The sequence below is a fragment of the Juglans microcarpa x Juglans regia genome, chromosome 5D (genome assembly GCF_004785595.1).
Source record: "Juglans microcarpa x Juglans regia isolate MS1-56 chromosome 5D, Jm3101_v1.0, whole genome shotgun sequence".
Classification (NCBI taxonomy): Eukaryota; Viridiplantae; Streptophyta; class Magnoliopsida; order Fagales; family Juglandaceae; genus Juglans; species Juglans microcarpa x Juglans regia.
The window spans coordinates 29,285,685-29,311,332 of NC_054602.1; the positions used below are offsets into that span (position 1 = coordinate 29,285,685).

The 25,648-nt window shown below is 33.1% G+C and overlaps 1 protein-coding gene and 1 pseudogene across 1 annotated transcript; one reads left to right on the forward strand and one right to left on the reverse strand.

The window, feature by feature from the left end:
* Positions 1 to 25,648, reverse strand: part of LOC121265880 — a 49,303-nt pseudogene that overhangs the window by 10,339 nt on the left and 13,316 nt on the right.
* LOC121264687 (probable leucine-rich repeat receptor-like protein kinase At1g35710) lies at positions 10,678 to 14,475 on the forward strand. Its single transcript, XM_041167977.1, is given in 4 exon segments — positions 10,678 to 11,930; positions 11,985 to 12,412; positions 12,415 to 12,721; positions 13,858 to 14,475. Coding segments are annotated over 4 exon segments (2,325 nt in total). The 5' UTR covers positions 10,678 to 10,735; the 3' UTR covers positions 14,253 to 14,475.

Sequence of the window (25,648 nt, forward strand, 5' to 3'; positions counted from 1 at the left end):
AGGTTGGTTTGTAAAAATGTACATATTGTTTTAAAAAGAAAATGTGAAAAAAAAAACTCTCAACTCCCTCTCCTCTGTTTTCTTCCTCTTGGTCTCTCTTTCTCAATTTTTATTTTCACGTCCTCTTTACTCTCCCCAAACCGCCAGCCTCCATCTAACACAACCCCCCCACCGCATGCTTCTCCGCCGTTGAACACCATGGAAACAGTCCAGGCGCACGGCCAAGTCAAGCACAAACCTTGGTAGTAGACAACTCAAAACAGAGCAACAAACCTCCATTTTCGGACAACCACCCTCATCCACACCGGGAGTTAAACCATCCATGACAGATCCTCAAGCCCACTGCACCACCATGGCGCTAGTTGCACCACCATGGAGACCGCCGTAAGTGTTGGTCGTCCCTTACAGCAAGCAGAGTTACACCACAACAATATCAAACCGAGCCGATCACGTATGCATGACCCTCTTGAGTTCCTCGCAAGGCAGCCCATCGGACGTCACCACCCAACCACTGTCAACCCACACACGAACACTGTTTCCTAGCCACCGTGCCCAACCACCTTCACCCAATCCAACCTCCGTTCTTGCCCCACACAAAACCGAGAATCACCATGCAAAATCGACGCAACCCATGCGAAAGGCCCCCTGTGTTTATACAACAAAAACAGAGCAAGTTTTCTTACTCAGCCCCCCACCGTGCACTGTCGCGGCACCACCATTGGAAGGTTCCCACATTGCTAAGTGTTTCAAGGATACACACAGACGAATCACCGTAGCCCCTCACCTCCACGCTCCACACTCGGTAGCCACATGGACGTGCCGACGTCAAGCTTCCTCTCTCACGTTATTTCTCTCTCCGTCTCCGTGCTCTCCCTCTCTCTCTCATTAATTTTTCTCTCCCCTCCACGGTGCCCTGCAGCCGCTCCCAGCCACCGTGTCGCTGTTGCTTTGCTGCCTCTCGCTCTCTCTCGGTAAAAATATTTTTCCCCCCGACGTCTAGATCTTCTCTAGTTTTCTTCTCTCTCCAGAAATGTATATTGCTTTGTAAAATTATTTGGGCTGAGTTTATCTTAGATCATGGCCTGTTTACGTACTGGTTTCTTTTCGGAGTGGGTTATGTTATATTATTATGAAGTTAGACCTGTATGTTATTGGGTTGGACTAGGGATCTAAATTATTTTGGGTCGTGTATTATTTTTACTACTACGACTGTTTCATTATTTTAATTGGGTTGGGTTTGATTTTCTTAAATAGACTAGTGATTGAGTTGAAATTAGCTTAAGTAAATTAAGTGGATATTGATGGTATTTTAGGGTTATGAGAATTTTAGGTGCTGAAGTATTAAATAGGTTAATTTTTAGTATTTCAAGTTTAAATATTGAGATATGTATTTGATCGGAAATTTACAGAAATTATGTGATTATTTTATAAATGACGATTTATATTTGTTCAGCATTGTTGAAAAGAATTTCTGAAAAGTTAAGAAATCTAGATAAGCGGGGTTCCTATGCTAAATTTGCATAAAAAGAAATGAACTGAGGTTGGTTTGTAAAAATGTGCATATTGTTTTAAAAAGAAAAGGTGAAAAAAAAACTCAGTATATGTTTTGGATTCACTCATAAGATATGTATGAAAGAAAACAGAAATGCTTTCGACATGAATAGTGTAGACATGAGCAATTTTTGACATGTTTCTGAAATGTGCAAAAGAGCGAATATGATATCTGTGAATTTTTGTACATATGATATGAAAATGATTTGAATATGTTTTTTATCAAATGGAAATGATATGAATATGTTCAACACGTGATTTGATATGATATGGATATGAAAAACCTTTGGCATACTTATATATTTTTATTCTAATCCTGAATATGGTTCTGATATGATGATACTGGTTTACGTAATGTGGTTGGTACTAACATGATATGATATAATATGAGTGCACCCACATTGGAAACAAAGTGGTCTTTTATGTGTTATTTCCTGTGTGCACACTCGGGGTTCCAAGATTGAAAAAGGAAAAGTTTTACATTATGATTCTGCCTAGTTTGGCCATCGGGGATAGTACAATCTTACCACGGGGGTTAAACATAATATATTATATGATATGATATGATATGATACGATATGATAAGATGAAGATGTTCAGCTATGTTATATCAAAGCGTTTCTTAATATGAAAAGGGTTTTTAAATATAAAAAGAATATTTGAATATGAATAGTTAGTTTTTGAGTGTGAAAAGAATAAAAAGTTGCTTTGATTTTCCGATGACATGTTTCTGAGGTCTGCATATGAAAAATGAAATATTTTGTTTTTGCATACCGATTCTGAAAAGGCTTATGTTTACATGCTAGTATATGTTCTCTACTTACTGAGTTGTTGATAATTCACCCCTTATTATCTTCATAACATTTTTCAGATAATTTTGATGGTACAACTGGGAATCAAGACTAAAAATCATGTATAAGGCTACATGAGCATAGTGGAATAAGTACAAAGAGGGTACTTTGGTTATTTTAGTATTTTTTATTTCAATAGTTTTGTTTTGCTTTCTCGATTGGGTATTTTGAAAGGTTGATGTTTATTTTGAGACCTAGTGGCGTTCATAATTATTTATTTTGTGAGTAAGTGTTTTAAACATTGAGATTCATGTGTAATTGAGAAGTTATAGTTTATATCCGAACTGTGATTTGTGATTTTTGAGTGACAAGTAGTAACTCTCCGACCCATCCGGGACTGGGGCATTACAGTACTTATGAGTAATAGATGAATAAAATTAAAAAGAATATTGTATCAAATTAAATTAGTAAACTTTAAGAAAAACAAATGTTGAAAAATTCATTAATTGATTTTATATGCTTATCTTATTTAATATGAAGAAATTATATTCTCAAGCCGATGTGTAGAGTACACATAATATGAATGTGAATCTTACAAATCAAATATTATTATTTAAATAATATGAATGATATGTTCTACACACTGACTTAAGAATAGAATAACTCATTTAATATTTATTAAAGATTTAAAACTTATTGAAACAGTCGCATAAATATCAATAAATTATATAATACCTACAATCTATTTTATATTTCTATCCATTTATTTATTTGATTGAACTTTAGTATCTTAATCCTAGGCTAATTATTTAGTGAATGAAAGAAGGTAGAAAAATGACAAAGGACCTATAGGAGTCGGAGTAATTCCATTGGCACGTATTCACCAAAATATTAAAAATAAAAATAAAAATTCCATTGACACATGTGTGTGACGTGGCTAGAGCATCGCACCTATCGGTCATAGAGTGAGGGGCCGTAGAATTTTAGGTTGGATTTTGGGAAGTTGGAGGAAAGAGTCCCACGTGTTCCCATCACCTCCCCATTCCCCCAACTTAACTTTCCAAATGCCCAAACCTCAACTAATTCTCAAACCTATGCTTCTTCTGGATGTAATGATCACCTATCTTAGGGCTAAGCAAACACTCAATCGGAGTTGGAATGCCCTAATTCCGACTCTGACTCCAATCACCATAGACTTTGCTTCAACTCCAACCACCGAAGTCAGAGCAGGATCGGAGTGGAGTTGGAGCCACAACAATCCAAAAATCTACAAAATCACAACAAGCAAAATCTAAAAGCAGAATCACTAATTTACCCAAATCACAAGCAAAATCGTTGAAATCACAAACCCCAAAATCCGGAAGTAAAATCACCCAAAAACCAACCCAAAATGCATATGTACACTCAAATTAAAATCAACAAATTGACAAAGTCGAGCGAGAGATGGAGATCGAGCATGAGATGGAGATCAAGAGTAAGGGACTTAGGAGAGGCAGAGACCGATAGGCAGAGGGAGAGGGACTTAAGAGAAGGATCCGATGGCAAGGGGCAATTGTGGCAGCGACGACGAAGAAAAGCAGGGAAACACATAGACAATGGCGTGAGAGTGAGGTCATGAACGGAAGAGGCACTACCAAGAGGAGAGAGAGAAAGAGAGAGGGGCAGTGATTGGCTGGGTGAACGGTAGCGATTGGTTGGGTGACCTAGGGTTTCTTAGAAGAGATATGGAGAGGGGGCTGAACTGATCTGGAAGTGATGAGGTCAAACGGGGGAAAATGTGTTAAGTTCCTAAACATATGAAACGTCGTCGTTTTACAAGTTCATAAACTTGTAAAAATGACATCATTTTACATAATAGCGTGGCTGTGGTGAGGTTTACAGAGTCAGCTGCGAGGGTTTTGGGCTTCTAAACCCTAAATCAAACTCTAAACCAATTTTAATCCTTTTTTAGCCATAAATTGTTTTATTTATGGGTTTTATAATGTTTTAGCACTAAGTTTAATTGTTAGAATTGATTATTAACCATTACTATTTAACTAGTGTCTAATTACATGTTTTTGTACTATCCTATTATATGTTATTAGGTCATTTTAATATTTTATACTAATGTCTAACTAATTCCTATTATAGACTTGTGCTTAGTATTATATGTTATTATACTAGTGTTATTATATATTAGTATTACAACTTTATACATTAATATTACAAGTTATTACATTAGTTTGTTATACATTAGTATGATGTGTACATATGTCATATACTAAACTACTATTAGTCAATTTAGTCTATATTATAGTATAAATATATTATTTTATAATAATTAGCTCATACTATTAATGAATTTAACTAACTATATAAGTTATAATGATGAATATATAGAAAAATACATATATGTTTTTTATAACATATGTACAATATCGAAGTCTGAGTCGGAGTCAAAGTGAAGTTAAGTCCGAATCCAACTTTTTAAGGGAAAAGAAATCCGACACCAAAGCTAGAGTGGAATCGGTTCGTAGTCAGATTTTTGGATTTTTTTAACTTTTTGGATTATATAGGCCGGGTGCAGATTTTCACAGGATTGTGATTTTAAATTTCAAAAAGTGCTTGATCAACGTAGGGACTATTCAAAGAACAAAAAATTGGTTGCTACAGTTATCCATTCAGAGATTGAGACCTGAGTTGAGTACGCCAAGGGAGGAAAAAAGTTTTTGTAGCTTTAAGAAGAAAAACCTTTCTTGGAGTGTTCGCCAAGAACAACACAAAACACAATAATAGAGATCTATGCGATGCGAGACAAGTTCAGCAACGGGAGGTTGGAGTAAAAGAAACCAAGTTCTAAAATTATTAAAGGTTTTAGCTGCTATTGAGATAATTAAGGACGTGTCAAATAAAGAATTATGTTACAAAATTTTTGTGACTAAAGTTACTTACAGGGTTGTGACAAGTAGGGATTCTTACTTCACAGAGGTTTTGTTGTATGGGATGTCTGCAAAGATTTTATAATCCAACTGTTTGTAAGTTATATTCGAGTAGAGATTCTTATTGCAGGTGTGGCTTTACTATGACAGTTGTATTCCTAGAGTGGGCCCTGGATATGAATGCAGAACTGAACGAGTTTACTTCTTGCTACCCTCTCGGATTTAGTAGCTCAAGAACCCCAAATTAAGGATGAATACTTCAATCTCTTATGGCTTAGATAATCCCAATGTTAAGGAGGATGAAACTTCCTTTCATTCTTTTCATTCTCAATCCTCAAAACTCTCTCTGCCCAAAACTCCTAAATCTCCTCTTATGGGATGCCAATGTGAAAACGTGTCATGTGCACATCACACTGACACGCACTATTGCACAACCACACTTCTGATGGCAAAATGCGTAGTATCGAAAATCTCGATATCTTCTTATCTAACCCACCCCATCCCAATAGCCATTGTGCATGGGTCCCACACACTGACAAAGCCATGTGTTGGATATAAAATGAGCTGGGTCTAACCCATTGAGAGTCTCACTAAAAGGAAAGGATTTCATAAAGCAAGTCTAACTCAATTACTACAAAGAAGGAAATGGACCTCTATAAAGGGAGGGCATCTGCTCATATTTGAGAGAGATGGGGCTATGCACAGAGATCCCTAAAATATTCACCCTTCAGGAGGATGACATCTTCTTCAATCTCTAGAAACTCTAATTTTATATATTGTATTGAGAAATAGGTGAGGCCGTGAGAGATTCTACAAACATCAAGTTTAATTGATTTTGCCCCCAAAACAGCCCATAGATGTAGGCCTTTATACCGGACCACATAAATCCTTCTTTCTCTCTCTCTCTCTCTCTCTCATTCATATATATATATTTATATATTTAGCTACTGTTTATTCCCTATGGATGAATGTTTAAACGCTGTATCGACACCCAAACCACCATTGTGAATTTTTTGACTGCACCATTGAAGCCTCAAACTACTATCGTGGGTCGAGATCCTTTTCCTCTTGTTCTAGCCTATTGTTCAAATTTATACATTAATGGTTGGCGCCTTTGTGGGAACAACTTAGTGGCCGGATGTTTGGTGATGTTTTCTATCTCATCTCATCTCATATCATTTCCTTCCCAAATGTCATTAAAATACGAACACTTTTAAACTAATCGTTACAATTTTTTCAAAATAATTATTACAATTTTTCCAAACTTTCAAACAAAATATAAAAAAGAATTCAACTTTTTTCAAATCTCAAAAATAATTAATATAATATTAAAAAATTATATTCTAAAATATTTTAACTTTATAATATTTTTTTCAAAATTTCATAAAACATCATAACTCAAATAATTTTACTGCTAATTACAAATCATTTCATTACTATTTACAGATTTTTAATCCCATTTCATTCTCCAAACATCTCCTTATTCTCTGCGGAGGAAATGGAAGAAGCAAAAGCAAGCCTCACTACCAGTCTACCACCTGTTCTTGACCTTTCATTTTTTTCTTTCTCATTTTTTTTTTCCAATTTCTATTTGTATTGATGAATTTGGGCCTTTTTATCATCCGCCCCAAACGTAGGGTTGGGTGAGAGAAGTCTCCACGTCCGAAGTCTTTGATGGGTCAATGCAGAAGTCTTTTATACTTGCTAGCCAGGAACAAAAGCTCGTCGACATGTGATTAGAACTAAAAAGTAAAGACTAAAGACTAAACCTTGACCTCAGCAATTTATGACGTGGAAATTTTGATTCCCTACTTCCAGACCAAACAATACGTCGACCAATAATATTTTCCATGGAGTTTTGTTTTTTTGCAATCTTTTCAACTAATTAAATCTTATTGAATAAATTATTGAACAAATAATTGGTTTTTGGATTTTTTTTCTTATAAAAAATGTCACAAAAAGAGATATTTATTATAATTTTTATTTCATTTGTTCCATTTCGTTTGTTTTTATAATTTATCTCATATCATCTCAATTAATTATTACAATTTTATCAAATTTTTATATAAAATAAAATAAATTAATTAATTTTTTTAAATTTTAAAATAAAAATAATATTAAAAAATATATTTTAATAATATTTTATTAAATTTTTAATTTTAATTTTAATTTTAATTTTAATTTTAATTTTTTTATTTCTTTTCATTCCATCGGTAAAAACAAATGAGTATAGTTCCAGCAACTCCTTTGTAGATGTTCAGGAGACTCGATGATGCTTCTCGTGAATTCTGCTCAATTAGTGGCTATTGATCTGACTAACCATATTTTACCAATAAGTTCCTTATTTCTATCAACCACCGCATGGGGATTGTTGTAGAGTTGATGGAGTCGACAGAGAAATACCAGCCCTAAGCCCCTTGGCCCAAGTAAATATTGTTATGATAAACGATTTGTATAAGTTTTAAATAAATAAATTTTATATAAATTTTTATAAAAAATTAGACTCCATCTTAAAAAAGTATAAAATAAAATATTATTTATTAGTAGAATCTATTGTTTTATAAAAAATTTATATGAGACTTGTCTATTTAAAACTTGTATTTAACATTACTCAATTGTTATTATTCTTCTTGGGCCCTTTGATTTTTGATTTTTTAGAGATCAACCAAATACTTTTCTCTAAAATAAAACTTGACAACTGGTCAGTGGTCATACTAATATTTTCAATTTGAATAAAATGAGGAAATCGCATCATATATATTGTTTGTGTATTTTTTTTTTGGAGGAAAAAGAAAAGAAAAACTGATTAAAAAGGCTTAGGGGGAGGATATAAGAATGACAGATTTTAATTACCTTTTAACTTCAAAAAAATGGATCAAGTTTGAGAGTTTCATATTTTTTGGGGTATTTGATTAGGTTTTTCAAAATTTTTAATAAGCAAATGAACCTTGTTATTCTCTTTTGTTTACTTTCTTAACAGTACTACTCCTTTTAATATATCTCAATTTCTATTTTATCAATGAAATATGTGCTTGCTTAGACGGAAAAAAAAGAAAAAGAAAAAGAAAAGGCTGAAAGCATTATTCAAGAAAAAGCAAAAGGAAGCATCATTACCACCCGTTCTTGACCTTTTTCTCATCTGCCCCAAACATGGGGTAGGGTGAGAAAAGTCTCCACGTCCATCAAAGTCTTTGACGGGATCAGTGCGAAGTCTTTTCTCGTCGACAAGTAATCAGAACTAAAAAGTAAAGACCAAAACAATACGTCGAGCAATAATTTTTCCAACCGAGCTTCATTTTATTATAATTAATTAAATTAATTAATTCAATCTTTTCAACTAATTAAATTTTATTATTGACTGTATGAATAAATTATTGACACAAAAATATTAACAAAATAATATTAGTACTACTTAATCAATTTAATTGGAGTTAAATTTGAAAACGAGCTATATAAAAAAATATTGAAAATCTCCTATTTATAAGAAAAGAATAAATTGTTAAGGAGGAAAAATGCTGAAAGAAGTTCAAAGGAAAAGCGAAAGGAAGCATCACTATCACATAGTCTTTCTCTTCTTTTTTTTTTTTTTTTTTTTTTTTTTCAGTTTCTATTTAATTGTATGGATAAATTTGGGTCTACGATGTAGGGTTGGATGAGAAAAGTCTTCGCGTCCATCGAATTAGTAATTGATCATCATTGGGTCAATGTGGAAGTCTTTTCTACTTTAAATTACTTTCTGACTCTTCAATACACAAAAGATCGTTTAATTACTTTCCAAAAAACGTGACTTTAAATTTGAGTTTGAGATATTAATATTTTCATCAAATAAAATTTCATATTAACATAAAAAAGTTTAATAGTTTGAGATATTAAGTAGTCAAATATTAATATTAATATATACTAATTTAATATTACATATTCTTAATAACAACAAAAAGATATATATGACTATACATTTATAAAATTTAAATATATAATTTATTTGTGTTATCAGGTTTATTGCGGGTTTATTAATTGTATCTTACGATTTAATCTGTTTTGACCCAAATCCGTTTATTTGGTATTATATTTTTGTTGGGTTCACAGGTCGTGTTATATATTGCTATCCATAATTTCTTATTGTTGGGGTTTTTAGTGTTAGCTTAATTCAGTTTCAAAACAAAGAGTTATGTTTGTTATTTGAGTTGTGGTTGATATTTGAAAAATATATAAGATTTATCTATAAGAGTTTAATAAGAAATTACGTCCCGTTTGGATAGTAAAAGTATTTCATTTCAACTCATCTCATTATTACAACTTTTCTAAATTTTCACACAAAATCTCATAAAAAATTAAACTTTTTCAAATCTCAAAATAATAATAATATTAAACAATAATATTTTAACAATATTTTATTCAACTTTCATATCAACTCATCTCATCTCAACTCACTATCTAAATCACACCTAAATATATCCACAAATGTGTTATTTGACCATATAAATTACAATATTGGGTGAACCTGGAAATTTGAAGATGTTAGAATTCAAGTATTTGATGAAGACCACATTATTTGGAATTTTAAAGTAGAAATCGCGCCCTGTCAGCAACATGTAATGATCGCCTATCTTAGGAGGATACCCCTTTTTATTTTGTTAGAAGCCTCTGCCACTCCTCTTCCTGCCTTGAAACACACATGCATCTAGACACCTCATTCACCTTATTGCTATTTAGCTCTGTTATAAACAATATTGTAACTTATGTTATCAAATGACAACTTGTGAAATTTGATCATTTCATGGAACATTTTCTATATTTATTGGGTGTCCTTTTTCACTATTGTGTGTGTTAGTCACTGCCGATCTGGACCAAAGTACACGTAGCAAGACCCTTTTTACAAACGTAGAGTTGGGTGAGAAAAATAATAATTTTTCCAATCGAATTTTGTATCATTTCAAATAATTAAATCTTAATTGGAGTTAAATTTGAAAACTAATATAGATCCATCAAACGAGCTATATAAAAAAACATTGAAAATCCTCTATTTATAGGAAAAGAGTAAAATTGTTAAGGAGGAAAAGGCTGAAAGCAGTTCAAAGGAAAGCATCACTACCGCATACGTGTTCTAGACCTTTGGTTTCGTTTCTTTCTCATCTTTTTTTTTTCCAGTTTCTATTTAATTGTATGGATAAAAATGTCGAAACTATATATATATAAGATCAATTCCCCAAATGGGACCTATATATAATTAATACGTACATGAATATAGTCAATGAGTCGTCGCATGCATGTAGGACAAGTCTTGAGGGTCGATTTCAAGGAATAAATGTATTGGCTTTCAAAAGGAAATTTCAATGCAGGATGAATATTCATTCCTTGGAAATTTTCAAGATGATTCATTCAATTATTTCACATGCCTAGCTTGAGATCGAGAGTATCTTTTCTTATATATAAAAGTCTAGCCTATTACTAATCGGTCATTACTTACTCATAAAAATGGCAGTAGAATCCCTTTCCATTTCCATACCGAGAGTAGCATGGGCTATCTGGATCTTGTTATGCGGAAAATGTTTGGATAATACACTTCATCAGCTTGTTGTTGCTGCATCTAGATCATCTGCCCTTCAACTTAAACAAGCCAAAGCTTTGCAGGAGACTGGGTGGTGGCCGTCCACTATTGCCCAAGCCAATAGTAATTATTCAAGTGCTTGCCACTGGGATGGTATTACTTGCAATGCTGGGGGAAGCATCACAACCATCGATAGATTTGATCAAAGTTTGGGAGGTCAGTTGAAACTCAACTTCTCTTTCTTCCCAAATTTAGTAAGTCTTAATCTTAGTGTCAACTACCTTCATGGGTGTATCCCACTTGAGATAGGGACGCTAAAGAACTTAGTCTATTTAAAACTTTTCTGGAACATGTTCGTCGGTCCAATCCCTTCCACTCTAGGTCATTTAACTAATTTGGAATCTTTAAGCCTTGGTGGGAACAACATCAATGGATCCATTCCTCCCGAAATAGGGATGCTGAAAAATCTGATCACTTTATACCTTTATTCGAACATGCTCGTTGGTCCAATCCCTTCCACTTTGGGTCATTTGACTAATTTGGAATCTTTAAACCTTAGTCAGAATAAAATCAATGGATCCATTCCCTCCGAAATAGGGATGCTACAAAATCTGACCTCTTTATACCTTTCTTCAAACATGCTCGTCGGTCCAATCCCTTCCACTCTGGGTCATTTAACTAATTTGAATATTTTAGGCCTTAGTCGGAATGAAATCAATGGATTCATTCCCCTCGAAATTGGGATGCTGAAGAATTTGACCATCTTAGGCATTAGTTCGAACATGCTCATTGGTCCAATCCCTTTCACCCCAGGTCATTTCACTAATTTGAAACATTTGGACCTTTCTCGGAATAAAATCAATGTATCCATCCCCCCTGAAATAGAGATGCTTAAAGATTTGAGCTACGTTAACCTTAGCCATAACTTTATTAGTGGAGAAATACCTAGCGCACTTGGGACTATTGCCCCTCTATTGACCTTGGATCTTAGCTACAATAATCTTACGGGCAACATTCCCTTTTCTCTTACTGGTATATATAGACTCGGCTTATCACATAATTCTTTGGAGGGTCAAATTCCAGACGGTTATGCTCTGTATCATACCTCCCACACATTAAATGGCAATAAGCACTTATGCGGTCAGTTCAAAATCATTTTCCCACCATGTCCAAAAGATAAAAAATCAATCATAACTGAAATAGAAACTTTTGTACCCATCAGCCTTTTCCTCGGATTCCTGTTTATTGGGGGCGGGGGTATTCTCTTGTCCTGTTGTGTGTTCAAGAAAAATCAGATTGAGTCTAGGGGATCAAAGAATGGAAACATATTCTCAATATGGAATTATGACGGACATATTACATATGAAGACATTATTGAAGCAATTGAGGATTTTCACATCAAATATTGCATTGGAACCGGTGGTTATGGTAGTGTTTACAAAGCAGAATTACCAAGCGGAAATGTGGTTGCCCTAAAGAAACTTCATCAGAGAGAGGCTGAGAATCCAATTTTCTATAGGAGTTTTATAAATGAGGTGAGGGTGTTAACAGAGATTCGACATCGAAATATTGTGAAGCTGCATGGATTCTGTGTACATAAAGAGTGCACAGATTTTTAATTTATGAGTACATGGAAAGGGGAAGCCTATTTTGTGTCCTAAGAAATGTTGATGAAGCTATGCAACTGGATTGGAGCAAGAGGGTAAACATCATCAAAGGCACAACACACGCCTTATCTTACATGCATCATGAATGCATCCCAGTAATTGTTCATAGAGATATATCAGCCAACAACATTTTGCTGAACTCTGAATTCCAAGGTTTTATATCTGACTTTGGAACTGCTAAACTCCTTGATCCTAACTCCTCCAATCAAACATTGATTGCTGGCACTTATGGTTACATTGCACCAGGTAAATTGTTAATTGGTTATTTCTACCACAACAATGTCATTTGAATTATTTAATTAAGAATATTGAATATAATTATTCCATTAGTCATGTATCTAAAAATTTTACAAGATTTTTTGTTATTGTTTTGTTTTTTTTGGGTCAGATTTACAATTTATGAATCGTTATCACCAATTAAGCTAAAAGGATATTAAGTTGACAAAACTAAAAAGACATGTAATATAATCTAAAATCCCAATAATCTAAAATTATAAATTTAATTAGATATATTTGTTCTTCATTTAATTACATGTTTAGCATAATTGCAAATATTATTTAATAATAATATATTTGGAGAGTCGATAATGAGACTATATAGGAATAGTTTGCAATTAGCAATAATATAATAATGTGGGTAGTGATAGAGTTACTATTTTATTACTACCAATCTACTACCCAAATGCATTACAAATTTTTTTTATTTTTTTATCATTTTCTTTTAAGTATTTTTTTAACATCCTTAATCACTAAGAAAAAAATTAAAAAAAGATATAATTTTACTAATACTTACTTCCTTAATCATTAAGTAAGATAAGAAATTCAAAAAAATTTAAATACAAAAAAAGTAGTAGATGAGTAGTAATAGGGTAGTAACCCTATCATAGTACCTTCCTATAGTCAAAGTTTCATGATTTAGAATTCATATAATACTAGTCCTAGATTTGAATAATGTGCGAGCTGAAAAATCTAAGATATCAATTAAGAATATCATATATAATTTCTAAATATTTTATTTTAAGATATTTCAAATAATTTTAAATTTTTGTTCAAAATTTATAAAAATTTTTAGATTCAAATTATATCCTCTACGGCAAAAAAATAAAAAAATAAATAGAACCTATTTTTGTGAAGCTTGAACCTATTTTTGTGAAGTTTGTTTATTTTTTAGAATATCATATAATGAAGTTGTCAAGTCTTTATATTCTCTTTTGAAAAGACTTCTATTTTGAAAGCTAAAGATTATTATCGATAACTTGAATAAATATTATTCTTCGATCCATTCAATAATTTTACTGTTAAATTAAAATTATCAAATTAATTAGATGTATTGCTTTTCATTAACTATATTTAGTCGTTCTCAGTATTTTTTTTCTCTATAGAGTTTGCCTACACGATGACAGTTACTGAAAAATGCGATGTATATAGCTTTGGAGTGGTGGCACTAGAAGTATTAATGGGAAGGCATCCGGGAGAACTCTTGTCCTCATTATCATCATCATCATCATCATTATCTCAAAATATGATGCTAAATGAAATATTAGACCAACGCCTGCCACCTCCCAATCGTCTAATTGGACAAGAGATTTTGCTTGTTGCTACAATAGCATTTGCATGCCTGCACACTCAGCCAAAGTCTCGGCCTATAATGAAATGTGTGTCACAAGAATTGCTCTCTCACAGGAACTTGAATGTCATTCCCTTGACTACAGTCTCACTCCTGCAACTAAGGAAACAAGCAAAATATGTGGTTGGATTAGGATTTGCTTTTTGTTAGGGTGTTTTGTGTGATGTAAATGTGTTGTTTACATTTATCTGTCTTTTTTCAAGAAAAATATTATTTGTAAGCATTTTAAATCACCCCATAAACCAAAACTACTCACTTTTCAAGGTTGGAAGCAGCTGAAATAAAATGGGGCCGGTGTGTTTGTATGAGATAAGTGTGCAAATAGAAAGTAGAAGTGAATTAAGTAAAATCTGATAGAGAATTTCAGCAGACTCGTCATTTCTTCTAAATGAACAACAGGCTTTCAGTAGTGATGGATCTAGGTTCTGTTGATAATACCATTAAGTCAAGTCAGGATGCACGTTTTTTTTTTATAGTTGCTAGGAGTTCAAGAAAAGTACATAACTGGATACTTTGATCTCATCATAAAAAAAAATGGACACAGTAGTTGCAACAAGATGTTTTGCATACCACCTCTAGTCACGGTGACCTTTTCAAATGAAAGCTTCCAGTCTTGTCGATAACCTTCCATGTATAACTGTATTATCTTAAGACCTGCTTGTAGTGTCACAGAAACAACTAAACTAAGAATTCCAAGATGCAATCACAAAGTGCTAATTTTCACAAGCACCTCATGTAGATGAAACCCCTGAGACAATTTGTAAAGCCTTATACGACGAATGAGTCAGGTTGGCATAAACTTCTTAAACAAATAACAAGTTTTATTAGCAGGCTGCAAAATTAAGACACATTACAATTTTTTCTGTTAGGAAGTATAGACTCCACAACATAAAATTGAAGAGATTTCATTTCCATTCTTTTACACCCTCGCTTTGATGAGTAGTAAGGTCTTTCCACAATGCAGGCTGCTTTGCAACAACATGAATGACACCGTCATTGCTGCCATCACCAAACCTTCACCATCTCATCCTCATCATTATCATATTATTGTTGTTATCATCATCATCAATTGGCAATGGAAACAATGGTTCCATATCCACACAGATTTCTACAACATAAAATTGAATAGATTTCTCTGTCATTCTTTTACACCCCTGCTTTGATGACTAGTAGGATCTTTTCAGAATACATGCTGCTTTGCAACAACGAGAATGACAACATCATCGTTGTCATCACCAAACCTTCACCATCTCATCCTTATCATTATCACATTATTGCGTTATCATCATAATCAATCAGCAACAGAAACAATGGTTTCATATCCACACAGACCCCTTTATTATAGAGTAATTGAAATTTCAAGATGTAAACACTGTAAGAACTTAAATATAAACAAGAAATTTAAAACAGAAAACAAAATGGAACTAGAAGTGCACATGTAATTGACCCAGAGACACCATCTCATCTCCATGTTTCCATTTTACTCCATTGACAGTAAAATCAAAGTAGAACTTGATGTACCACATCTAATATAATATAATTCATGTAGTATACAAATTCTTTAGAAACATACCTCCTTTGAATTTTGTTTGCTCAGTAAATGCTCTTGCCTGCATAAAATTATTGCTGCAAGTTATTAAAAAAATTATGTTTTTCCTTGATAAAAAACTAGGGCAAAGGGTGAGAAATGATTTTAGTGAAGCATAACATTGTTAGTCACATATTTAACCTTAAAAAGCATGTGAAGAGTGCCATTGGTTTCCTCATGAAACTTCATACATATTTACAATTACCCTTATTCCAAGGATGGCATATTGAAACCCAACAAATACACAAGCAACTTATTATTGTATACTTCATTCATCTATTAAGTCTTACTGAAGCAAGTATCAACAGTTCAATTAATCATCAGTACATACATGATCAATACTACCAGGTCCAATTACAACCAAAGCCACACCTGATGCATCCATTACATCCTGTCAACATATCATATATCAGTACTATGTTGACATAAGCACTTTCCACTAATCATTTTAAAACCTACAAAAATTAAGGGGAAGATGCCAATAAGTTATTAAGTCTTTTTTTTTTCTTTGGCTACCTGTTAGGGTGTAGGGGGTGACTAGAAATGGCTTCCCTACTTGGATTTGAACATAGTAGCACCTTACCTGTTGGGAACCGAACATGAGGGGCCTAGACAAAGAGCTTATGTTGACATAAGCACTTTCCACTAATCATTTTAAAACCTACAAAAATTAAGGGGAAGATGCCAATAAGTTATTAAGTCTTTTTTTTTTTTCTTTGGCTACTTGTAAGGGTGCGGGGGGTGACTAGAAATGGCTTCCCTACTTGGATTTGAACATAGTAGCATCTTATCTATTGGGAACCGAACATGAGGGGCCTAGACAAAGAGAAGCCTCAGGCGCTCCTTCAAGTCGAGTTTGAATCACAGCTCAGACCCTAGCCCTACTAGGGAATTGAATGAATCATTTGACAACTAATACTAATAGTCTAAGGTAAATCCATATTCGGATTCGAGCTCATGATCTAGTACATGTCAAACCACTTAGGGTAATTATTAGGATCTTCTGATATTTTTTATAATTACGTAATCTTTTGTGCTTTATCTAAGTTTCTTCTTGCTTGTTTAATTTGTAACTAGTTCGTTCCTGATGATGCAAATTGGTTGAAGATCAAAAGTTTGTGGGTTCTTCAAATTGATTGCATTGTTTTGAGATCTTGCTCATGGAAATAACGAAATGCTTGTTAGTTGTCTGCACATTGTTTTATTTTAGCAAATGTTGAATTCGCGTGGCAAGTGAAATTGAGGTACATTCGATTTGGTATTCCCTAACCAGATTATTCACAATTTGCAAAATTTACTGGTCATTGCCTTGTGAAAGTCTTCACTATATATGAGGGTCCTTCTAGAGTTTTCCTATAATATTCATTTGATGTGTTCTGCTAATTTAACATATTTTCCCATTTTTGTAGATGATGGGCCACATGGAGTGATGGATTCTGAGTTGCATGCAGGAGTGATGGGTTAGTAGCTAAGCAGCCTAATTTACATGTATAATGTGTAATCTAGATCTTGAAGTTCGCTATGGTTCATCAGGTCTTAAATTTCGCTGTTCCTTAATTTTTTTGTCAGTAAATGTTCCGGAATGCTTGGTCTGTTTTGAACTTTATATCTCTGCCGAAAAGAAAAGTAGCTGTTGAAATAGCAATTCGATCACTCTGACATATATATGATCATGTGCTTTTAGGGGTTTCTCCCACACAACGGATTGCAAATAGAACTTTTCATTATCTTATTTTCAATGTGGTGTGTCTTTCATGTTAACGATAAATATTATTGCAACCTATGGGAGTAAATTATGAATTTTATGTCATAAATATGTCAGAGTGAAAAAGTTTGAAAATCCATATACGTAAGTTTCTTTTCAAGTAAAATCCATATACCTATGGGAGAAGTTCCTAAACGGCTTGTTTAGGGAATGAGATGAGATTAGAATTCTGTGAATAATAGTGAAATGATTTGTAAATAGTAGTGAAATAGTTTGAGTTAAAAGTTTTTATTAGGTTTTGGAAAATAAGAAAGAAAAAGTTGAATAAAAATATTAAAATATTGTTTTATTATAATTTTTTAATCTAACTTTTATTTTGAAATTTGAAAATTTTGTATTGTTTTTAGTTTTTGAAAGTTTAGCAGAGTTGTAACTGTTGGGTAATAATTAAATGAAAAAATTGAAAATTTGCAATTGAAAATTATTTATGTTTGACTGATATTTGAAAATGAAATTATGAAAAATTTTGAGAGGATCTCACTTCCAGTTTGGGAACACAAACCAGCATCTCATTCTTCTTTTGTATTCAATCACAATTGAAAATAGTAAAAATATAGCCTTTAAATTCTCTCTGTATTCGAAACTCACATCAACTCATCTCATATTATTATTACAGTTTTTTCAAATTTTCACATAAAATATAATAAACAATTTAATTTTTCAAATTTTAAAATAGTAAGAATATTAAAAATAATATTCTAACAATATTTTATTCAACTCATCTAAAACTATCTCAATTTATCTCAACTTATCTTTGAATCTAAACGGGAGTTAATTTCTTTTTATTTTCCATTATATTTTATTTTCTATCACAAAGTGGGGCCTAAATGTCTACCCATCGCAAGCTCCGTAGTAGCTTGCAAAATACTACTTGAACAAGGAGACATTAACGCGTGAAAGACTTTGAATATATATTGTTCAGTGCATGGACCTCAACGCTGCTGGGAGTTATATTTCCGCGTTGATTTTCACCCCTTGGACTCAAATCATATGCATTTAATAAAGAACAGCGCCTTCATTTCCAAATCCACTTGGATTGGTCAATATTGGTGGCTCCAAATCCCTTGTTAATCTAGCTAGAAATTTGTTTTCCAGTTTCTATTTAATTGTATGGATAAATTTGGGTCTACAAACGTAGGGTTGGATGAGAAAAGTCTCCAAATTAGTAATTGATCATCATCGGGTCAACGTGGAAGTCTTTTCTACTCTAAACGATGAAATTTATTCTTTCATTAAATTTTTCTTATATAAAGAGAACAATAAATAATTATTTACTAAATTTAGACAACTCTAATTTAGTCAATTTTTTTCTAATTGTGAAGTAGATAAAATATGCAGAACGGAAAATGATATATCTTTGCACATTCATTTTGTAAATGAATGATATTTTTATAAAATAATTTATAAAAATAACATTTTTTCAAGAATACTCTTAATTTAAAATATGGTTGTACGTGTAGCATTACTCAAATTTGCTACCGTTGGTCGAAAATAATTCATGAAAGCACTACTCAATTAGGAAGATGGAATTCCACTTCTTCTAGAGCCAAGTTCAGTAAAAGTTTCAGAGATAAAAATTTCTCTATCTGTAGGCCATGCGAACTTAACCAAATATTTTAAATATATTAATTTCCGATCGAATTACATATCTCAATCTCTTCCAAACGATTCCATTTCCGCCTACTAAAGTGGAATTAAACAATTTTGGAGAGAAGAAATGAAGAGAACAATCTTTTAGAGTACAATATGGATCAATCCGAACACGTCTCGTTACTTAAACGGATTAGACGTTAAAATTCTAACGCGACCTATTTAGTAATTATTACATTTTATTGGGTAATTAATCTGAACATGACGACCCATTTAACCAATTTCAACTCGTTTCATATAAAAAGGTTCTCAACTAACTCTTATATTTATTTTTTAACCCAATTAATGTAATTTCATAAAATACAAAAATAACTATATAGATCATTCACAATTATAAATAAATTTATGGTACAATAATTTATTATCCATATGCAAAGCAATAATATATAAGAAAATTAATATTTTCATAAAATAAAATTACATATTAACAAAAGAAGTTTTATAGTTTGAGATATTAAGTATCAGTCAAATACTGATATTAATATTACATATTCTCAACAACAACAAAAAGAGTACTTTATAAGACTAAACATTTATAAATTTTAAAATAGAATTTATTCATGTTATACGAGTTGATTGTGAGTTTCACGGGTTGATCCACAATTAACCTGTTTATTAATTATGTCTTATTGAGTCATCGTGTATTGACTCAAACCCATGCATTTATATAAAAATCAAGCACGTTTATTTCATGTCATGGTTTTGTCGGATTCTCAGGTCGTGTCATATCTGCTTATTTTGTATTATGCTTTTGTCGAATTCACGGGTCGTATCATATATTGTCACCCATAATTTCATATTGTTGGGATTTTTAGTGTTGGGTAAATTCGGTTTCAAAACAACGAGTTATGTTTGTTATTTGAGTTTGGTTGATATTTGGAAAATATATCAAATTTATCTATAAGGATATGGGTAAAGTTTGATAAGAAATTAAATATATCCATAAATGTGCTATTTGACCATATAAATTAGAATATTTGATGAACCTGGAAATTTGAAGTTTAGAATTTGAATATTGGATGAGACCACGTTATTAGGAATTTTGAAGTAGAAATCTCGCCGAGTCAGCAACCTGTAATGACAGCCTATCTGAGTTGAGTACGCCAAGAACCACACAAAACACAATAATACAGATTATCCGTGTGATTTGAGACAAGTTCAGCCAAAAGAGGTTGGAGTAAAAGAAACCAAGTTTTAAAATTATGGGCGCCGTCTGTGTGAACGACTTATTCTCTGAGGAGGAAATGAAAGGAGGAAGATTCCTCGGCTCATGAGATCGTATGAAGCAGATAAGAGTCTCCGCAATCTTGTTATTTTCTTTTATTTACTTTCTTAACACTACTCCTTTTAATATATCTTACTTTCATTTACTTTCTTAATACTATTCCTTTTAATATATATTTCTTTCCTTTTTTTTAGATGAAATGCATGCTTTCAATTTCTATTTGTATTGATAAATTTGGGCATTTTTCTCATCCGCCCCAAACGTGGGGTTGGGTGAGAAAAGTCTCCACGTCCATCGAAGTGATCTTTGACGGGGTAAGTGTGGAAGTCTTTTCTCATCGACAAGTGATAAGAACTAAAAAATAAAGACCAAACAATACGTCGAGCAATAATTTTTCACAAATTATCCTCCAAGAGAAGAATCTAAAGCCAAGAGAAGGTTGGAAGCCTAATCGCACCTTGTGGACAAGGTGTTTTGAAGGGGGAGGGTTTTTCACACTTAGAATTACAATGAGGGCTTGGGTAGTTGCTGGACTTGGCCCATGGCTTTGAGTGTTAATGTCTGGATGAGTGGGCTTGGCAATGGCCCAGTTCTTACTTTATTAGGCTTGTTATGCTTATGTTATTTCCTTTTGTTTTAGTTATACTGGTCTTTGACCCATTAGTTAGTTAATGGTTTGGTCAGGCGAATTGGACTTTTGTAATGGCATGCAAAAATCTGAATCAAAAGTTTATTTCTCTTTTCTATCTTCTCTCTTTTTCTTCTGAAGGTGCTCCTCTAGCAAGTCTTTTAGTATTTTTTTCAAACACCTGGAATGTGTTACAAAAGCCCAGGGCAGCCCAACTACAAAAGCCGCATGCATCCGATTAGGTATACCATAAGCCTCGTGCATATCGATATACCATTTGGGAATGCTAAACTACATCTACTAATATACTTCTATGTACTCGCGACTTGTCACAATCTTCCTCTTATCTACGCTATCTTCCTCCGATTATATTTTAGCATTCAAAAGAGATACACATAATATTAAATTTTAGGACGCGGATGATACTCTTATAACTTTTTTATAATTATTTTATAATTTATTTTAAACATTCAATATAATTATGTCACTTTATTAAAAAATAATTTCAATTTTATACTTTCCTTTAATATTTTTGTATATCGGAGGGAATAAATGTTTTGAGACGAGGTTAAAGTTATATTTATCATGCTCCATCCATTTTCTCGGATTTAATATTTTTGAATAAAAATGGAGAAAAAAATGAGGAGTTAGCGGACAATCATGAAATATTTATATGTAGGTTGATATAATAGTATATTCATATTTCCATGAATGATAGTTTTCATTGATTTTTTTTTTTTCCTAACTAAGGATGTAGCGGTATTAAAGTGGTACAAATTGACGTGTATCATCATATTTGTTATGAGATTCGTTAAAATTATAAAAAAATGTAAAAATATATTACGTTTTTTTAAATTGATTGATATGAAAAATTTCAATATATTAATGTATTGATAAATAAAAAATTTTATCTATCAATTTTTGTAAATATAATTTTTTTTTTTTTTATTTTACAAAGGATGAGGTATTATTTAACCCAAGATTATACACCAAGATATTTTCGAGGTCATAAAAGGATTTTTTAACAAAAAAAAAAAAAAAATCAAATATCCAATGCAATATTCCAACATTGCTTAAATTCTATTTGATTTTTTTTTTTCTAAGAGCATTGATTACTGTTTGGAAAAAGGGGAAAAAAGAAGAAGAAGAAAGACACATTATTGGGCGTTAATGATCATTGATGAGGCGGCTATATTATCTACAAGTGACAGGCGTATCGAATCCTAAGCGCCTTAAACGTGGGTTCTTGTTTAGGTTGGAAAATAAGAACCCAGATTATTAAGAAAAATTCTCCATTCTCCATCTAGAAGGAAAGAAAACGGACCCTAGCTTGCGGTTAGGAATATTCAATTCAATTAAACTTATTCAAGATATATATAATTATTTTTAATGTTTAGTAGAATAGGAAATATACAAGTAGGATGAAGATTTTTTTTTTTTTACTCTTTAATTTTTCTCTAAATTTTTAAAATGAGAAATATTATACGCATAAAATGATAAAGTTTTTTAATTTTTGTCTGAAGTTGAGAGTTTAAGTAGAAGAGAGATTGGCACATAAAATTATTTTATAATATTTATTATTATTTGTGAATATTTTTTTATATAATATTAAATGCTTCATAAACATTATAGACCCAATTTATAACATCTTTTATTATTTATGCCATTTTTTCGTACAATAAATCTTATAAAAATATCCGTCACTCTTATTTTAAATTTTGTAATTCGGACATAGAGCTTTTGTTGGGAATAGACCGTATAACAAACGACAATGTTGAAGTAAAAATAATAACGGAAGCAAACAAAGAAACAATAAGCACACAAAGAATACCAAAATTTAAATGGTTCAGCTCAATACGAGTCTTCGTCCATTGGCGAGGTCGGTATCAAAGGATTTCACTATTAACAAAGATAGAGTACATGAGAAGAATCACAAAAAATTCCTTACAAATAATTATCTCTTCCTCACTTGCCTCTCTCTCTCACATGGGCTGCTGCTTAAAATCAAAAACTAAGAGGGTTAAACAATCTCCCTCTCTAGCGAACGTTAGGGTTGTCATCCCACTCGAGCTGCGTGTCTAGCGGGTGTTGAGCAAACTATCTGGATGTCATACCGCTCAAGCGGAGTGTCGAGCAGTTGTCGAGCAAACTCGCTGTCTGAGGCTTTGCTCGAGTGGACTGTCGAGCCAACGTTGCTTGAATCAGGGTCAACCCACAGTCGAGCCAGGGTCAAGCAACAGTCAAGCCAAGTCTCAAAAATGACATTTTCAATAGGAAATCAAGCCAAACTCAACAAATCTCCACCTTAGCTTGAATTCCGTCGAGCCTAAACAAAATCCATTAACCAGATAACCGACCCCCTTCCAACAAATCTTCAAAAGGAATCACAAATCCCGAACACAATGTCTATCCTTGAATAACTCAATTTCCACCCAAAAGTCTTCAATTCCATAAATGACTTGACCAAATCACAAGCTTTGTCCTAGTGAAGAATCTCCTCTTAACACAAAAGCACACGTACCACAATACATGCTGCTTACTTTGAACAAACAGCTTTAGAATACATATGAAGACTAACAACAAATATTCTTTGCCAAAATAAGAACACCACAAAGTCTGCATGAGCATATCCCAAAGGTGGCCAAAAGTGCCTCCTCTATCTACTAGATGAAACTTAGGCTTGCTCTCACTGCTCCAATGCTAGAATTAAAATCAAAATCAAAATCATGCTCCTACCAATAGCATGATCTATATTACCACCTACACTCCATTGTGAAGCTCTCCTAGCAACCCCATCTTCTTCCTATAACCCTGCTCTCCTTTCCTGTGGAAACAACAATAGAAAAACTGTAAAAGAAGAAGGTTCACCCAATAGCAAGCTGTGTTGACCACTTCAACTAAATCTGTAGACAAGCCTGGAAAACCCAAAAGCATACTACGGGCTCTCACACAAGAGTCCGATTCATTCCATTCAGCTACCCAATTTCTGTGGAGTGGACCCAACTGTATGGTCTGAAGAACACTCTACCTTCTTGTCTGTAGATCACTAGCCTTCTCAAGTGCTTGAACACATCAAACACGTCACAAATTGCTTCAGAAAAACAAGTCCAATTTTTTAACAAAATGGTCATCAAAACAACATGAGTACAAGCAGAGCACCACCTTGCACTAGATGTACCCTAAATATCAGAACAATAACCTGCAGTAAAATTGATTCTACATTGCTTCACAAAGAATACAATACCAACACAAAATAAAGTTTCTGTGTATTTTGATCACACAAAGCAAAAATTGCCCACTCACAAATGACCACACTCGTTCACCCAAATGGCCCAATTGCATGTGCCATAAACGAGTAACACTTGAATCTAGAACATCTAAAAATGCAGCTCCACCAATCACTGTACTGCCCTGAAGAAATTAAAGACCATCTGTCTTCTTCCCTTTCATTACCGCCGAAGATCCCATATAGACTTGACTGACTCCAACTTCACCGGTGTTCCGGAAACCCAAACAATCAAGAGTGCCCAAAGGAAATAAGATTTTTCTTCAAATCTGGGACGTGTCGGACGTTAGACAATATCCTGACAATATCATAATTGTTAGACTATTCTTCAATGCTAGGACCGCTGACTGCTAGGATAATATCATAATTGTTAGACTATTCTTCAACGCTAACAACATTGGAGGAATTTTTACCTTCCTCCTTGTTTTTCAGTCTGGGACACTCACTCTTGTAATGACCAAACATATGACAGTAGTGACATTTAACATTTTTCTTATTAAATTTAGAGCTACCACTTGAACTACTGCCACCCTGATTCAAATCTCTACCACCAGATCTACCACCAGAGGAATATTTCACAAACAAGCCATTGGCTTGATTATCCGTCCCTTGTACACCAAATTTAGTTCTCAATTCCTTAGAATTCAAAGCAGATTTTACATCTACCAAGGAGACAGTATCTCTATCATACAACATCGAGTTTACAAAATTATCAAACGCAAAGACAACGAACATCACAAAATTAAGGCTTGATCCTCATCATCAAGCTTAATATCAATATTCCTTAGATCCGTAATGATTTATTAAATTCATCTAGATGATCAGAAATAGGAGTACCTTCTCTCATCTTGAGAGTGTATAATCATTGCTTCAAATACAAACGGTTGGTGAGCGACTTCTTCATATACAAGCTCTCAAGTTTCTTCCAAAGAACAGCAGCGGTCTCCTCATCAGCAACTTCCCTCAAAACTCCATTTGATAGTGACAACAGGATAGCACTATGTGCTTTCTCATCTTCTTCTCTTGACAGTGCAGGAGAATCTTCGGATACCTTCTCATCCAACACTTTCGTTAAACCTTATTGTCATAACAAAGCTCTCATCTTGATGCGCCATAAGGTAAAGCTATTTTGACTGTCAAATTTCTCCACTTCAAACTTTGCCATAGCCATTCCATAAGACTTTGCACAGAGCCTGGTACTCTGATACCAGTTTGTTGGGAATAGACCTTATAACAAACGACAAAGTTGAAGCAAAAATAACAGCGGAAGCAAACAAAGAAACAACAAGCATACAAAGAACACAAAGATTTAAGTGGTTCAGCTCAATGTGAGCCTATGTCTACTAGCGGGATCGATATCAAAGGATTTCATTATCAACAAAGATGGAGTATAAGAGAAGATCA